General features: G+C 37.2%; 1 protein-coding gene across 1 annotated transcript in view; it reads right to left on the bottom strand.

Annotated features, from left to right (window-relative positions):
* LOC138705174 (juvenile hormone esterase-like) overlaps positions 1-18,733 on the bottom strand; it is a 58,330-nt gene extending 39,597 nt beyond the window's left edge. Inside the window, exons 1-4 of the mRNA XM_069833879.1 lie at positions 18,509-18,733; positions 6,391-6,519; positions 6,139-6,295; positions 2,994-3,179 (exon numbers count right to left, since the gene is read on the bottom strand). Coding sequence (XP_069689980.1) covers positions 2,994-3,179; positions 6,139-6,295; positions 6,391-6,519; positions 18,509-18,700 — 664 coding nt within the window. The 5' untranslated portion in view covers positions 18,701-18,733. The remainder of the gene's footprint in view (positions 1-2,993; positions 3,180-6,138; positions 6,296-6,390; positions 6,520-18,508) is intronic.
* Between the last annotated feature and the right edge of the window lie 205 nt (positions 18,734-18,938).

Here is an 18,938-nt window from a genome sequence, read left to right as displayed (position 1 = left end):
ATTAGCAAATTAAATAGCGAAATAATTAATGCAGCTACGAAAGGAAAAACCATCGATGATGTTAATAGTAAGCCATCAAAAATATTTCATGCTGTATGACTTGAGGCTTTCCCGGCGTTTGATGTAGAATAACTCTTCTCGTGTTCTCAGCCAGGTGAGTTGGAGATTAGCTTCCAAGCCTTCGACGGCTAGCTCTGCCATCTTCTTCAGGGACGAAGTGATGTGGGACGAAATCGAAAAAATCGAAAAATCGAAGGAGAATTGGGAGGAAAATTTAAAAGGTACGCAAAACTCGTCCTTGCAAGGGGTTGGGGGCTGTACAAAACTAAATATGTGAGCTCCAAGCCTGTTGGCCACTAGTCTCACTCCGGGTTACGCTGCTCCCCTGAAGGAGCTCTAGAAAATTTTGAAGGGGAAGCCGAAATTGGACGTAACCTCTTAGGTACCACATACGCGAGGGGGGCTGAGATTGATCAATTGATCACGGAACGGGGCGAGGAGGAGTTGGCTGGTGTTTGCCGTTAGGATGGCAAGACGCCGTCATCTGTTGTTCGATGACAAAGCAGGTGAAGGCCGTCGGAAGAAGCGCCGTGAAATCTAAGCTGCAATTTGAGAGGTCCCTGTCCTTTCAATTTGCGACTTATTGAGTGACTTCGTATGTTTAATAGACTATTAATATTATCTGAACTAGGGCATACATAATTTATAATAAAGGTGGAGTATATATGGGGAAGGGCATATAGGTCCGTGGCCCATTTCTTATAGGGCTCATCCCGACATTTGTCTTACGCCTGAGGAAAACCACGGAATACCTTAGGCAGGATGAGTTGTCTCATATAAGAGACTAGCCAATTTGGCTCAATTTCGAGACCAGCCATTTGGCTATATGATGGCTCAATTGCGAAGAGGGGGGAGAGATGTAATTGTTAATTAGGGAGATTCATGGGGATATGAGTGCAGGTCCGTGGCCCATTTCTTTTAGGGCTCATCCCGACATTTGTCTTAGCGCCTTAGGAAAACCACGGAAAAGCCTTAGGCAGGATGATGATGTGGGACCACGTGTAGCCGGTATATATGCAAAAGTAGGGCTTCCCGCTGCGGGCCAATCAGGAGCTAGTTCCTAGTCCCGACCGCCAGGCGCATTCTGGTTGGTGGATACGTCAGCCAATCAGGAGCTACTTGCTGGTCCCGACTGTCTGCCGTGTGCTGGTGGTCTAAGCGTTTCCATGCTGTACTCAGCTGTAGACCCCCGTCTCTGTTGAAATTATTGCCATCTAGCTGGATTTCGATGGCTTCCTTGACAACTAAGTCCCAGTAACCTGATGTCTTGTCCAAGATGGTGGTGGCGCTGAAATCTATCTTGTGGCCAGTTTCTAGGCTGTGTTGGGCTACTGCAGACTTATCAGGATAATATAGTCTTATGCTGCGTTGATGTTCCTTGCAGCGTTCCATAATAGTTCGTCCCGACTGCCCGATGTAGCATTTCCCACACTCACAAGGTACCTTGTTTTAGAAATCTGATTCGATATAATGAAAATACCCTCACTATTTTCTCAATTTGTTTTTCAGACGGAGATTCATTTAGTCATTGTTCATAGCTGCTTTTCATTTCCTCCAGTTTCTTCTTCCGTTCTGTATCTTGTAAAAAAGAAGTTAATAGCTCATAAATTGCTGCCAGCCATGGCTGCAAACACTGCACAATAATAAATTATACGTATCTGAAAGTATGCTTCCCACAGTTTGTATGATGAGATTTTTTAAAAAAAGTCTTAATATTAAAGTAAGAAACAATTGAATTGCTTCGAGCAGATCAAATATCTGATTTTATCGCTATCCACGAAAAAAAAAATAGTCGTTCTCCTAATCACTATGAAACATGCGACGTCGGTTTGAAGAAGTTCATATTACTACCTCCGCCACTGACGGTGTATAGATAATTATGTCTTTGCACTGCATTGAGACGGGCGGCCTTCTAGCGTTGTGGAACGGAAAAGGAAGGGAAAGTATCCGTGACTCTCTGAAGTCACAGTGTCGCATCCTTGTTCTAGATGGAGGCAGGACAACATTTCAAGAGATGGTGTTACATGATCAGCCAGGCGAATATTGCAGACGAAACAGACGCACATATAATCATCACTTTGCAGTCATATTGACATATTCCATACATCAAGTGTCTCAGGAAGAATGTAAAGTACTTCAGGATAATATAGTTTGGGTTAACCTAGGCTATTTGATTTAACCTGATAACCTATATCCGAAATGTAACGTTTGGGAAGGTACTCATAGCCAAACGTTTAAATGGAGAAAGGTATTATAGACGTATTTCTACATTTTAGAACGTTGTGATATGATATATTATTCAAAATGCTGCATCTTATGTTTTTCCAGTAAGTTTATATCATAATTAAGTACAAACTCCGTAAGAAACTAAACTTACACAAGAAAAATGACTAAGATTGCCTTTCTTATGCGTTTAATGAATTGTAAACTCATATCAGGTACCAGTTTTCTTTCAGATCTCAATGAAACACCTGGTAGCTTACCAGTTTCACATAACATCCGATAAATACGGGAAAACGTACAAGTAGCTGAAAACCCCTCGATTGGGAAAACATTGTCTGTATTCAACAACAGGCAATGCATTGCCATCACAAAATCCACAAATAAAAAGCATGCCTGGCATGCCTGCATATTCACTATGCGAATAATACACGCATTAAATGTCACGTGATCGTGTATTCAGTTCTGTGTGATGCACAGACGTTGCGTAGCTCAGATGTTGCCGTGTGCAGAAGATCTGGCGTAACAGTCACGTATAGTACACGGTACAACGAGAGTTCCAGAACTTCTTACCTTAATTTTCGGACATAGGCAATCAGGTTAAATCGCTGTAAGTTAACCCTAACTATATTATCCTGAAATATATTTTTTTTATTCCTCCAGAGAAACCTTGTGTACCATATATCTTAGAATAATTTATTAAGTCGATGTACCTCTACTTAGTGGAGAGAATATGTGATAGTGGACACACTGAGCACCAGCACTCTGTCCCTGCAACGTCACCTTGTTGGGGTCTCCTCCAAACTCTGCTATATTGTCGCGAACCCACTTCAGTGCAGCTACCTGGTCCTTAAGGCCAAAATTTCCTGGAGCTTCATCATCACCTGTACTAATGAAGCCTGCGACAAAACAATGTAAGAAAGAATTGTAATTACTCGTAGGATAACACACTATTAACATTTAAGGAAACAGTTTAAGGACTCGGTGGAAGAAGATCTTATTCCACGCTTTTAAACTTATAAGAAAAATTATTCTCTTTGTACCAAGGAGGAAAGCAGTTATGTATAACCGCAGATCACATTTATAACAGACTGTTCAGCCTCATGGGGTTTGGGGTAACAACTTTGATCAATTTCACTATGCTGCCATCTAGCTACTGAATAAGAAGTCATATTATAACTCTTATTTGAATTGTATGAATCAACAACTGTACTTCCATCTAGCGGTCTTTCTCAATCGACGGTGGCGATCCTGGCGGTTGTTCTCTTCCACATGTTACCGATTTTAACATAGGGATGGCTAATCTGTTATATATGTGATCAGGGGTATAACTCACAAAGAACACAAGGACGTACACACTAGATGATGCCTGCCATTATACTGGGGCATTTGATAAGTAATGACAACAATGCTATAAATCAGTGCTCCGAGCGGCCTGCATGCGAAGACAGTCCCAGTCCGTGCCCTCCTCTAAAGAGGGACTAATACAAGGTGGACCATGAAGAAAATTGATGTGGATTAGAAAGAAAAGGTTGTTCAGTAATCTTTATGCGATGAGTCAGTCAGGAAAAGAGAAGAAATGTTAGCAGGTAGGGGAATGGGAAGAGGAATGCGACAAGGATGCATTTTATCAGTAACCTGTTCAGCATCTACTCGGAGGATTTAGTGAAGAAATATTTTCAGAAGATTGCAGTGATGATAGTAGAAGGAAGAAGAATAAAGTGTATACGATTTGCTGATGATAAGGCGTGTTAACATAATGTGACAGCGACGTGAGATTCGAACTCACGACCAGCGTCCCGCAAGAGAGAAGATCGCGCGGAGCACTTTGGGATGGCGCGCGGCGGAGAGGGGAAAAGGGCCAACGCGGCGAGAGAGTGGAGAGAGAGTGCGCGCGCATCTGGTGCTGGTAGAGAGGAGAGGGCTCGGGATTTTTCTGGAGTGCCATCTCTAGAGACGCGTGGAACCTTCGAGGCTACGTCGCTGTGGTTATAAATTACGGACGCGAAGGAACGACAGCAGTTTCCAGTTTTCAGTTGATTAGTCAGCCAGTCAGTGAGAAAGCCAGAGCAAGCAAGCCAGTCTTGTGTACCGGAGTTCGACTCGAGTGTGCGTCCGCATCTGCGTCAGCATCCGAAGGCCTGAGTTCGAGTGCAGTGGACCGCAGTTGGAGGGACCTGAGTTCGAGTGCAGTGGACCGCAGTTGGAGGGACCCGAGTTCGAGTACAGTGAACTGTCTCTGAAGGTCTGTGGTTCGAGATACTGTGAACTCGAGTGACTGAGATAGAAGAACTGTGAACTGAGAACTGGTAGTTCTGATTTGTAAATAGTGCTTTGTAAATATTAGTTAAGATTAACAGTTCATTGTTGTGCGTAATAGTCCAAGTAAATTGTCATTGTCGTCGGTGGAGTGCTATAACGAATACTGTGTTGAGTGAGGATCCAATTGTTGACGAGAGCGTTTAAGGTGAATTGTAGAAAGGAATTACTGTTGTGACGAATAAATTACATTGTTGGTACTAATAAAATTCACAATAAGAAGTGATACTACTGACGGAAATGCTACACAAGCTAAATGACAGCTGTGAGCATTAAGGGATGAAGATAAATATACTAAACAAGACGAAGACCATACTTATCGAAAGAAAAATAAGAAAGGTAAACGAGCGAATTGGAAATGAGACCGTGGAACATATTGACAGCTTCAAATAATTGGTGCGTTATTTAAGCAGTAACATGAGGAACTGTTAGGAAATCAAAAGAAGAATAGCACAGGCAAAAGAAGCTTTAATAGAAAAAGAAGTACCTTTTGCGGTTCTGTGGAAAGGACTAAGGAAGAAACTAATGTAGTGCTTTGTGTGGAGTGCGGCACTGTATGTGCAGATATGAAAAGGAACGACTAGCTTTTGAGACGTGAGAATATAAAGAAGAATGGATTGTGTGAAATGGACAGGCAGAGTAAGAAGTGAAATTGTGGCAGAAACAAAGAGTGAAGGAAACATAATGCAGAAACTTATCAGGAATAGAAAAATAAATTGGTTGAGTCACTGACTAAGAATAAACTGCCTACTGAAGGAAGCACTGGAAGGAATATTGAACGGAAGAAAAGTTCGGGGCACAAGAAGATAACAGATAATAGACAACAGTCCACACCTGTGGAGTAACGGTCAGCGCGTCTGTCCGCGAAACCAGGTGGCCCGGGTTAAAAAGTGGTGCTGCTCCCTTCCATTGATGATTCCCAAGTATTATAGAAGGATTAAGATGAAACAATTGTTTCATCTTAATAACTATTCAAAAGATTGCTCCCTTAATGTTAATTTCATATTCAATAACCATAAATATATTCATGTGAATTATTATTTTGATATCAGTTATTATTGGATCTATCGGTGGATTTTCGAATCCCGGTCGGGGCAAGATACCTGGTTGAGGTTTTTCCGGGGTTTTCCCTCAACCCAATACGAGCAAATGCTGGGTAACATTCGGTGCTGGACCCCGGACTTATTTCACCGGCATTATCACCTTCATTTCATTCAGACGCTAAATAACCTAGATGTTGATACAGCGTCGTAAAATAACCCAATTAAAAACAGACAACATTAATATACATGGATCGTGTGTGAAGGCTAAGAGGAAGGCGGAAAATAGGGAACATTAGATAATGCTGGGTTTGCAGTGAAAGACATACCCTTGGGCAGGAAACTATGAATGAATGAATAGTGCCTATTGAAAATTGCATCATATCAAAAAATAAACTATTAAAACCAGCAAGAGGAGAAAAGAAAGTAAAGATTAAAATTGGAAGTGGGAAAGAAGAAAGAAAACAACAACAGAAAGAAATACTATACCAATGCTTACCCAAAGCTCCAAGTCTGTAGTTGATAGTAACTAACACGACATCTTTATCTAAGAAGTATTCAGGATTGCACATAAAACTGATCCCCGATCCTAGGTCGAAGGCACCACCATGTATAAATAGTATCACTGGGAAAGACCCATCGCTGGGGAAAGTTATCTGTAGACAAGAAATTAATATTAATCTCTGTTCCATGAAAAATGTTTAAACAATCTGAGAAATTTGAAATTTCTATGCGACAAACTATTCATTACCTGTGGAGTGTAAACGTTGAGGTACAAGCAGTCTTCCTGTCCAATTACCTGCCCTAAATTCTGAGTGCACATGGGACCATCCACAGTTGCATTCCATTCTTTAACCCAGAAATCTATAGGTTGAGGTGCCTGCGATAAAACATCAATCCAAAATGTAAACAAACATTTACAAAAATCAGAACAATATGAACTAGACTAGTTAAGCATTTTATCGTTACAGGTTCTGTTTATTAGGCTGAAATCGTGAAATGATAACAGTTTAGTTACTACAGGCACAGTTTACATCTGATTTCCTTAGTAAAGAATATGGCCACCCTCTCCCCTCCTCGCCTTGGCATTTAAAAGATATTTTAATACAGGGACATCATTTTATTTTTACTTCAATTTTTATTGTACCTGAGTTTTTGAATATACTTCACTCCCACCCCTTCTACTAATGAAGTTCAACCATCCTCCACACAGATCCAAGACCGCATATACAGTCATAGTAGCCTTACGGTCATAGTAAACAGTACGTTCCAAAAATATGTTCGTGTTTTCCAGTGACGAAATAGCTTTCAATATTGCATCATTTTCCATTTGCCTACGTCGCATCCCGGTTTCCCCTACCTGCTTCAATTCACTTCTCTGTAAATGCTAATGGCTGGGCTGTCCTAGCTCTTTTCTGAGAACATTAATTTCTGTTAGGAATTAGACGACTAAGTAATATTATACCCATAAAATTGTTTAAAGTAACTTAAATAAAAGGGCCTCGTTAAGCAATTAACTGTCACGTGATTTCCTCCCTTTCTACGACGCTGCAACGTAACCACTTGGACGGACAGTAGATAGCATGTCTGAGTAATTTTATCTTTTCGGATCGGGCAGAAGTGAAGATTGAATTTACAGTATGTAAGGCCTCTTTTATAGAGTAGGTACAGAATTATTTCAACATAAGTTACTGATACGAAGTACGAACCTGGTAATTGGAATTACGTACAATAGTTTATAGTGCGATAATATGCACATTAGAACTAAAGCCTGTATCGAAATGAACGGCCACCATTTTTTAAAATGTGTTTAAATATCCATATTATGATTATTTTTCAATTTAACTTCATTCTCTATATTGTACGCCAATGTGCTGTAGACAGTATAATATACACTGCATAATGAATACGTCCGCATGGAAAGCTCAGTTCGTGAGTAAAAACACTCATTGTTAATACTGTACTGTATTTTGATTAAACAAAAACCTAATGAAAATTATCAAACTCAAAACCGCGATATTTCCTAGTGTAAGTAAATGGATGAAGTACTTTTCTTCCCTCCTATACCTAGTAAAGTGATTTGTTTATATATTACGCCAGTATCATCGAGCTGCAGTCATGGAAGGGGGATAGCAAACGGTATTTCCGGTTCTTCATCGTTGATCCAAAGTTATAGCCAGGTTAATATTAGAAATGTTAGTAAAAATAAAATGATGTCCCTGTAGTATCTTGTGGTGAAGCCATCAGTATACCCATGACCAGATTTCATGACACAAGTGTAGATCAGGTGGTAGCATGTTTACCTGCTAATCCGGAGCTAGATTCGGGCGTGCGTTCGATTCCCGCTCAGGCTGATTACTGAGGTTTTGCCTATTCATGTAATCTAATGGCGAGTCCTCAGTTTCATATGATGAAATAATCTCTCATTATTACCAATTGTATCGACGTTTAAATGAGATTGTCATTGAAACAGCGTCGTTAAATATGAGACTGAAAAGCTTCATGAGCATTGGCTGGTTCACTGTTTTATGTACAGTATAAGCTCTGGAGTCGTTATTTGAACATATAGAATAATCCCACAATTTCTGTGTGTTACAAATTCGGCGATCTACAGTAAGATAGATTCAGAACAGTTTTTAACTTAAAAGAATGCAATTGTGTCCGCTAATGAAGTCAGGAACAACTGCTGAAATATGGCTTTGGGGGTGTCATGCAAGCACGGAAGACCCATAGGTTTATAGTTTATTTTCTTGAACTATTGTTCAAATGATGTCAAGAAAATTACTTCCGATTCACCATGTTAGATAATAACTTTCTTTTCTGGTTTGTTCCATTAGTCATCCCTCGAAAGCAATACATTTGATTTCATCCATGAACTGTTCTATGTTCGTAGATGTAATACTTTCCACTTTACTCATTTCATACGTCTCCGTTACTCATAATTCAGTTCTGCATTAATTGATATCACTTATTTTTCTACCGTAGATGCATAAGAGATATATTATTATCACTAGAGACGGGAATCTTAGTCCCTAATCTTTGACGTTAAGGGGGTATTAACATCTAACATTGTGAAAACCATACATTCTGGAAGAAATTGTCTAGCATCTATGATTTTTATGCTATTTTCACAAAAATTGGTATGTATGTTCATTATGGTCCTTTCTTTTAAGATACTTCGCAAAAACATACTTTTTCATTGCTTTTGTCAACAAATTGTTCATAAATTCTGCAATTCTTTGGAAAAGTGGCATAAGTCAATTTTCATAAAAAAATTTTATTAGTTTATTGACAACTTCGGAACATCTGCTCGCTTGGAAAAGAGACATAAGTATTTCTCCCATTAAAATAATTCATACAGAAGAAAATCAAATCGACATAAACCAGTGAGAAAACAGTTTTTTCCTTCTCCTGTAAAATTGACATTTTTTACTTGTGCCACTTTTCCCGAGCACTACAGAATTGTTATAAATAGTTTAAAACCCTTACAAGCCTGAATTATTTTTCGTTAAAGTTTTCGTTTATTTCGTCATAGACTGATTAAATGGAGTAATTGAACACAACAATGCTTTGGTTTCCATTGTTAAAGCGAATGTGTGGAATTACAGGGTGTGACCATATGGAAACGCTGGGTTATTATGTTGTTAAATCTTAAAGAATTATTTATTTCCTTATAATGACTTCTTACAATAAATTTATTGAACTTAACTGAACTTTAACAGACAAATAATACATTCATCATTCATTCAGTGTTCTGCCCAAGGGCAAGTATTTCACTGCAAACCCAGCTTCTCCAATCTTTCCTATTTTCTGCCTTCGTCTTTGTGTCCTTACGAGTATATGATCCATACACCTTAATGTTGTTTTATATCTTCATCTGCCTCGAACTCTTCTCCCGTTCACCATTCCTTCCAATGCATCCTTCAGTAGGCAGTTTCTTCTCAGCGAGTGTATTATGTGACAGATATGAAAAGGAACGATTAGCATTTGAGACGTGGGGGTATGAAGAAGAATGGATTGTGTGAAATGGACAGGCAGAGTAAGAAGTGAAATTGTGGCAGAAACAGAGGGTGAAGAAAGAATAAAGCTGAAACTGATGTGGAAGAGAAAAATAAATTGGTTGGGTTACTGACCAAGAATAAACTGCGTACTGAAGGATGCACTGGAAGGAATATTGAACGAAAGAAAAGTTCGGGGCAGAAGAATTCCTTTTCCTCTTCCTGATCAGCTTCGTTCTTTCTTCACCCCCTCTTTCCAACGTAGCTTCATTTGTCTGCCTGCCCAGACGTTCCATTCTTCTCCATAGTCATATTTAAAATGTTTCTATTCGCTTCTCTTCACTTCGTCGCAATGTCCACGTTTCAGCCCCACACAATATCGCACTCCATACAAATAATGCAAGAAATACAAAAATAAGAAAAATACTTTCACAATATCTGTACAAAGATACGTAAATTTCTTCATTATACGATACATTAGAGTCTCCTTCAGTGTGCTTTCACACATATACGATATTTTATAGAAAATCACAAATTATTTTCACAATGTACTCGTATGAACAAAACACATTTTCGTAACATAACATTTTAGAAATATGTATTAGGGGAGAGTCGGGTAGTATCGGACATCGGGTAATATCGGACAGTGAGTTTCTTTCATCTACCACACGATGATAGTACCTGATTGACATGGTTACGTTTCTGTGATGTCGCATAGATAATGTAACCATGTCATTCAGGTACTACCATATAGTGGTATATGAAAGAAACGCACTGTCCGATACTACCCGATGTCCGATACTACCCGACTCTCCCCTTTATGACTTTCTTGTGTTAAATTCTATCGTATTTGGTTTACATGTTTCGACCTATTATGGGTCATGGCTCAGAACTGGTCTTGGCGCCTCTTGTTTGTTTCCTGTGAGGGTGTGTTTGTGTGGTGTAATGTGGAGTCAAAGAGCGTCTGTGTTCTGAAATTGAGTTGTTGGTTTAGGCACATACACTTTAACCTCGAATGCCTAAACCAACAACTCAATTTGAGAACACATACACTCTTTGACTCCACATTACACACACAAACACATCCCCACAGGCAACAAAACAAGAGGCGCCAAGACCAACAACGACCAGTTCTGAGAATGGCCCATAATAGGTCGAAACATGTAAACCAGGTACGATAGAATTTAACACAAGAAAGTCATATAATACATATTCCGAAGTGACACAGTATTAAAAGTTGTGATATCAAGATGTATAACACTTTACATTAATTTTGGTGTGATTTTCACATATTTCTGTAGTAAGGTAAACATTTCTTATGATATGACAAAAAAAACATGGGCTGCACAGACCTACATCAAATTTTGAGAACCCTGCATGCCAGAAGAGCATTCTCACCAGCACATCGCCGTCTTTTGCTTCCGGGTATCGGAATCACTAATATTCCACTCCATTGTATCTTATATAACCAGATATTCTGAGAGTGCCTTCTAGAAAGTAAGTTTCCTCTGGGCCGTTTATAGAAAGAGAACACAATTTCATGGAGAGATTTATTGGAACAGACACAGCAATTGTTGAACTATTTTTCAACATATTTCCCACCTGAACTGAGACATTTGTCATACCGTGGGATCAACTTTTGTCTCTATCGTAGATGTCTCCCTCCTGAAATCGTAACCAGTGTGTGACAGCCGTCTGCATCTCTCTGTTGATCCCGCGGTATGAAAAAGTCTCAATTCCGGTGAGGAATATGTTGAAAAAGTAGCTCTATTCCTGTATCTGTTCCAATAAATCTTTCTTATATTTTCTTTCTGCAAATAGCCCCAGGGAAACTTACTTTTTGGACACGTCTCGTAGCTCCAATAACGCTGTATTTGGAAGTAGACGGTCACCCCTTGCCTTTTGGGGTGTTCCCGCTTTCTTCAAATCGCGCATTTGAATCCTAATTCACTCAATGGTGAGCCGGATCTTTTACTTGGCTACCAAGCATTTTGTATAGCTACATCTAACAACCATGTGAAAATGGGCTAAAACAGTTTTTACATAGATAAAGCGATTTTTTGATAAACAAAACAAAATTTGTCACATACCTATCTTTAAAAGTCCCTCTCTGGAGAAATCGATTGAACGGATGTAACATAGGCCTACTGTTTTATCCACTTACGTTTCCCTGATGGCAGCATTTCCACATATTGCAATGTTGACGGTATCATTCTGTTCCTATCATAGATGACTTCTCAACTTCCTCTTCTTCTGTAAAAGGAATATCGTCTGGTCCATCTATTCTGTCACCATTAACAAAAATCAGATTCCTTCCACTTAGGCTGTCGAACATGTCGCCCTCTACATACATTTGCAGAGTTATTGTCAGATACAAAGTTGGGCTTTGGTGGCTCTATAGAGAATGTTGCAATGTTTCGTTTTCTCATTCCAAAAGTATCTCATGCACTTTCACGCACCTGTTTGTAACATTCATTTTGTTACTTGTACTTTTCCATCTCACTGTTAGTAGCAAGAGAGCCCAAAGAATGAGGGACAATATATTAGCCTAGCGTTACCATAATATGGTAATGTAAGAAACAATGTATTATATGCACACAATGTTATGGATTGTAAACTTGTGCTTGATGTACACGAATACGCAATCAACGATAAGTAAAATAGCCCACAACAAACATTACAATCAAGTTAATCAAAGCAACAACTAAATTATCTTCTTGTTACTCTCCAAAATTGCTGCTGAGAAAGCAACATCTAAATCGCACAGTTGCTCTTACCCAACCGGTATAATAAATTTGTGTTTTCATAATATAATAAGAAAAACCAATCATGTAGCTTGGATTCACAAAGAAAAATTTGAGTTTTATTAATTAAGGACGAGTGTGAAGCAAGTTATATTGCTATCTGCACTGCGTTACCATACGGTTTCTCTGAAACTATACAACTTGTTTACGTGACATTTTTTGACTTCATTTTCATGCACGTCATTACGTTTATGCAACCTGAATTAATCAGAAATGTGATATTAAGAAATGTATTCTTTTAAAAATAATTGTTATGTAAATATTCTGATAAAATTACCTCATTCATTTTTCAAATTCCGATAAGGATACAATCAGAAAACTAATTTGTAAACACACTTCGTATGTATAGTACAGTAAAAATTCAGAACAATATAGGCTATACACATGATGATGTTGATGATGATGATGATGATGATGATTAACATATTCACTCGAGTATTTAAACATTCAGTAACTGATGATATTATTATTATTATTACTATTATTATTGTCATCATCATTATTATCATCAATAATGATCTAAATATGCTGTAACTGATAGACCTAAAATAAAATTGGGTTTTTTTATGACGTATTTTTAGCACACGCCTGTTTTTTTTACTCCAATATTTACTGCCAGAATTCATATCACCGTCACTTGCTTCATTTTGTCTGTCATTTTTATTTTCGTCGTCGTCGTCCTCTGAATCCCTTTCTTGTAAGATTATTACAGGCCCTGAAGTTGAGCTGGCGACGTTTCTCATATTCAGTTTCCTTAAAGACAGAATGGATCTTTAAATCAGTCTTCATTGCCTGGCTTTTTAGCTCTTGAAAACGCAAACTCCTTCATAAATTGCGGAAGTGCTTGGTTTACTGAGATATTTTTTTCTAAAGTTATTAACTAATAGTAATGTAAACACTAAATATGAACACCAAAATCTGTATATATAAAACACTAGTTTTTATAGTTAGGACAGAGAACTGTAATATCCAAGACGATCCAACACGAATAGGAACCAAGCAACCTGTCTAAATTAACAGCTTTTTTCTAAAGACTGAATCACGATCACATAAAGTAGGAAAGAGCCACCGGCGTGGCTCAGTCGGTTAAGGCGCTTGACTGCCGATCTGAAGTTGCGCTCGGGCGCGGGTTCGATCCCCGCTTGGGCTGATTACCTGGTTGGTTTTTTCCGAGGTTTTCCCCAACCGTAAGGTGAATGCCAGGTAATCTATGGCGAATCCTCGGCCTCATCTCGCCCAACACCATCTCGCTATCACCAATTTCATCAACGCTGAATAACCTCGTAGTTGATACAGCGTCGTTAAATAACCAACTAAAAAAAAAGTAGGAAAGTGACACATGTCAGGAATGTGCCTGTGAAACTTTATCGACTCGAACGTTGCTCTCATCAGCTGTTAATTTTTTTAAATAAAGACACTCTCTGTTAAGATTAGAACTGACCTAGAGGGATTATAAAGTGACTGAAAATATGGAAGTTCCACCAGCATATGCAGGAAATAATGGTATGCCTGTACAAAAATTCATCTTGTTCGAGGCTATAACATTTTGTCAGAGCGCATCTAATATTTAAATTAATGCACTATTAGCAATGATGTCCGACGTATAACCTATGCAACGTTGCTTAAGCGCGAAAGGCTGTGTTGTTCTGGGCAGCTGCTAGGCCAAGCTCTCCATTAACTTCAGCCCCGTGAAAAGCAGTATAATTCTGCACAGACTGATATAAAATAGCTATTCGTACGAGTATATTGCGGCTATTTCTAATATTAGTTTCCACTTACGAAAAGCGGACTGTCAAAAGATAAGACATAGCCTTTATCATTTACATAACATTTATCAGTTGTAAAATTCTACATTTTATCAACATGATACAGTTATTGATACGCTGACAGTGCGAAATCATAATCGTAAGGAATGTAAATAATCCTAACGTCACACAAAGGGAAAGTTTACTATGACTAACGATATGTGGGATTCTCCATGGCATGTAATCAAAACGTAGTTCGTGTTCTTCTTATTATGATATATAGTAGTATTATCTTTATTTTCACTTGCATTTATGATACAGATGGAATTCAAACTCTTAAATGTAATTTTCCCTCTTCTTTGTAAGTACATAATTTTTAATTTTACATATTTTAAGAAAATGTTGAAGGTTAAAGGAACTACTATTTCTAAATTTACACATTTTAATAACAATAAGCGAAGAAAACTGAAATACATTCCCACTATTTTAAGCAGAAATAGGAATATGAGTTATCTCTTATGTCTTATTTTGCTGCCATTTAAGGGGTTAGGTACAGCTTACAGCAGTAAAATTTTTGGAAATAATCAACATTTTTTCCTCCATTATTGAATCTTGTGCACTAATGAAAATTGGTATGTGTAAAACACTGTCCTTCTGCTATATAAAAATATATTTTTACGGTTTAAAAAAATTATATATATATATTTTTTTTTTCAAAATTCAGAATGTTCACTGTGCAATGATGAAGCGTTTCCCTTATAACTCATAAACTTGTTAACTTTTTCATGTTCTCTCTCTTTTATTTTATTGCTGAAACCCATGTTTACAATATCATGCTCTTTCAACTACATTCCTTAATAAATATTTTTTTTTGTGTTAGAAGAAAATAATTACTGATGTTTGACCATTTTGTAAAATGAATTCATGTTTTATCAGACAATGTATCAAAGATATAGAAGTAATCATGCACCATATTGTAGATATGACATGCATTAATACACACAAGAAATTTCATCACAGAATGTTGGATGTTTTTTAGTTATGTAGGAAACGCTTCATCACTGCACAGTGAACTGAATTTTGAAAAAAAATGTATATATATATATTTTTTTTTAAATCGTAAAAATATTTTTTTCATATAGCAGGACAGTGTTTTACACATACTAATTTTCATTATTGTACAAGATACATTAATGGAGAAAAAAAAATTGAATATTTCCAAAATTTTACTGCTGTAAGCTGTACCTAACCCCGTAAGTGAAGTTTCACGCTTCGTCACGACCGGCGGGCTGTAAAATTATCAATTGAGCCACTGTTATAAGCAAGGCCTCGGTACTTTGGTAGTAATGTGCGTAATATGCAGCTTTATATTTCTTGTGAAGGTTTGTTCGTATATAAATAGTAATTGCAAGTAGAACCAGTGTACAGTAGTGGCAAAAAAAAAAACCGAACCGACCCTTGTAGCTGATTTCAGACCCTAGTTCACTCCAGAGCACGATAGACTGGTAACTAAGAATTTCGTGGTTCGAATCCTGCCTGGGAAGGAAACTTCTTTTTTGTTCCTTATTCAAATGTATTCCCAATACTTTTCGATTGCTGGTAAAATTCATGTTCTGGAAATAATAAGTTAATTATGTAGTAAAATATCGCTGCAATCGAAAAGTATTGGGAATAAATTTGAATAAGGAACAAAAAAAAAACTTTCCTCCCCAGGCAGGATTCGAACCACGAAAGTCTTAGTTACCAGTCTATCGTGCTCTTGAGTGAACAAGGCTCTGCAATCAGCTACAAGGGTCGGTTCGGTTTTTTTTGTCACTACTGTACAAAAATACTTCAAATTAGAATAATATGATCCATCTAACAGATTCGAACCGTGAAGTTAGAAAATCTCAAGGGAAAATTTCACGTTCTGATGAATAAATTTCTAATGAAGGGACAATTTTGAGATTAAGAAATATAGGCAGAATTTGTTACAGAAAATTTGTAACACAGCGACAACGAAAAATGTAAACATAACACAAAGAATTACGTTTAGAGATAGCTCAGGAATTGATTTTGTTGCTTGTATGTAAGTTTACCAGTTACTACTTCAAAAATTAAAGTGGGAGAGAACTATTTATAATTGGCTGAAGAAAATGCTTACAATGTGACAAACGGAGTTTCTTAAATCATTAAGTATATTTTATAATATCGTAAAATAAGATTTTCTTATCACCAGTGTCAACATAATATTTAACTAAAATTAAATCAATGTATTTTAAAATAATATTATTTTTAATTTTGTTCATTTAACGTAAAATAAGCATATGGTGTTTCAGTTTCTTCCTGTGGAATTTTAAATGTTTTAAAATGCTGCTTTATAACGTGAAATAAACATAATTATGGTTTACGTTTTCTAGAGTATTCAATTGAAATAGGAGTGAAGAAATATTTCTGAATCTTTTAAATTTCGTTTGAAATAAACTTATCTTATTGTCTGTGCCCTCTAAATATTAACTGTGTTCTCGGAGCATTAAATTTAAAATTATGTTGTAGAATCTTTTAAATTTTCCGAGTTGTTTAGTTTAACGTGAAATGAGCATTGTTCATTCTCCGTTCTCTGACACAGTTTAAACACACAAATTATACTGTGCGTATATCATGTAATTCTTTTTACGATTTAAAAAAGTGTACATGGCAATGACCACCCACTCCCCTATTCAAAACAAGCCAGGTGAAGAGGTTGTTTAGAGGAACACAACAAATTTAAGCGCATTCCCTTCTAAGTGTAGTGTTGCATGAGTTGCATGCAGTGTTCATGTCTTTTGAAATGCAAAAATGCATGTTTTTGTGGAAAACTATTCGAAACACAGCGGAATGGTATGCGACTTTTTTATTGCTCTTTACTAAAGGAATTATCCACCAAAATAAATGACATTAGTTACGGCTCATCCTGTATAATTTTATAGTCTTTACTCATTGGATAGCTATATAACTTGGTAATGAGTTTGGAATAGACACAGTAATCTTACAATGTAAAATGTTACGTTCTTGTTGATATATAAATAGGAAATAATATAAATTAGGTTGTTTAATCTTGAGAATGATTGTTTGTTCATTCCAAGATGCCCAACAAATTCATTGGAGTTAAAAATTCAGAATTCCTTCTACCATATTCACCTGTGAAGAAGCTATAAACAAGGAGAACTTTGACTGGAACAGTTATGGTCTCTGAGAAAATATCCAGAGTAGTTTCGGCAGGTATGTAAAACTGAGTTAAAAATAATTATGTGTACTCATAGACCTAATGCCTTATTTTAACTTCTGAAATTCCATAAATAAATTACGAAAAATATATTATGTTATGATAGCACCACAGTCTACTATATACAGTCGCGAAGCTCAATATGAGTAAAAATGCAAACATGGATAGTTGCCCACCACTAGGATCGCTACTATCGCCTCATCATCGCAGATCTCTCTCCTAGCAGCCAACAAAATATGTTACACTTTCGTTGTGTTCTTTTGGAAAAATTAACACCTTCCTTCCATTACTGAAATATTAAATGCATAAAGTTAATTTATTATTTTAATGAAGTATATTAAATTCCACCATAAACTCGAAGATACCTGCAAGAAATAGGTTCATATTATTTTTGTTTGTGCAAAACGAACTGAAATTTACTATAATCGCTTCACTCATTCAAGATTATAGCGATAATTAATTATGAAACCAATAAATATTAATTTTCATTTCCCTTTACAACAATAATAATGGAAATATGAATTAATGGATTAACTTACGTGTACCGGTACTTGTAGTGTAGGCTTACGTAGTGGAATGAGGTTAAGCAATAATAATCACACCAGAATTGGAAATAAAACGTGATTAATACATTTTATTGTAACAGACTTTTTCTACGTCTCTAGTAAAGTAACAAATAAAAATAACAACAAAATTAACAGCTGTAATTAAAAACATATCCTTTGAAAAAAAGAGTAGGCCTAGGCAATAATAATCCCACCAGAATTGAAAATAAAACGTGATCAATAAATTTCATTAAAACAAACTTAATTTTTCTACGTCTCTAGTAAAATATTATTATTCCAATTATTGTATTTTAGCCATTAACATTTTCATTACAACCAATAACGAACATTTCACAAGCATCAATGTGAAATACGCAACGAGCTAGCACTCGATGGAAATACGATTCAGTCCAAAGTCGACCGTGGACAGTCTATTGTTTCTAGTTGCTAACCGCTTGGAGCGCTTTATCACGAGATTTGCAAAAAATCACCTCAAGCTTCGCGACTGTATATAGTAGACTGTGATAGCACACCTTGAATCGAAGTGGTCCTATTGGAGGTGCAGCATACGGCATTCCCCTGAATGAGCAGAAATTTCGTCCATTCCTCGACGTCATCTGGGAGCCTTGTACGTTCCCCTGCTCTTTGGAGACGAGACATTGCCCCTGCACCTGGTAGACGAGGAGAGCGGCGAGACAGCAACAGCACCACAGTTGAAGCATCATCGTGCAACTGTTTATCTGTGACAATAGGTGCACCATACAGAGTGCACCTTATATAAGACAGTCATCGCCACCACAATCACGAGATCATCTCGTAAGCCACATGATTATGCGTCCAAGTGGCGACAACTTTAATGGACGCCGGATGACTGGCGATTTTGCTGTCAGTACGTCAAGTGAATGTTATGAGTATGACGGATAAAATTCATAAATATTATTACTAAACCTTGGACATGCATGC

The sequence above is a fragment of the Periplaneta americana genome, chromosome 8 (genome assembly GCF_040183065.1).
Source record: "Periplaneta americana isolate PAMFEO1 chromosome 8, P.americana_PAMFEO1_priV1, whole genome shotgun sequence".
Lineage (NCBI taxonomy): Eukaryota > Metazoa > Arthropoda > Insecta > Blattodea > Blattidae > Periplaneta > Periplaneta americana.
This window is presented reverse-complemented; position numbering and strand designations above follow the sequence as displayed.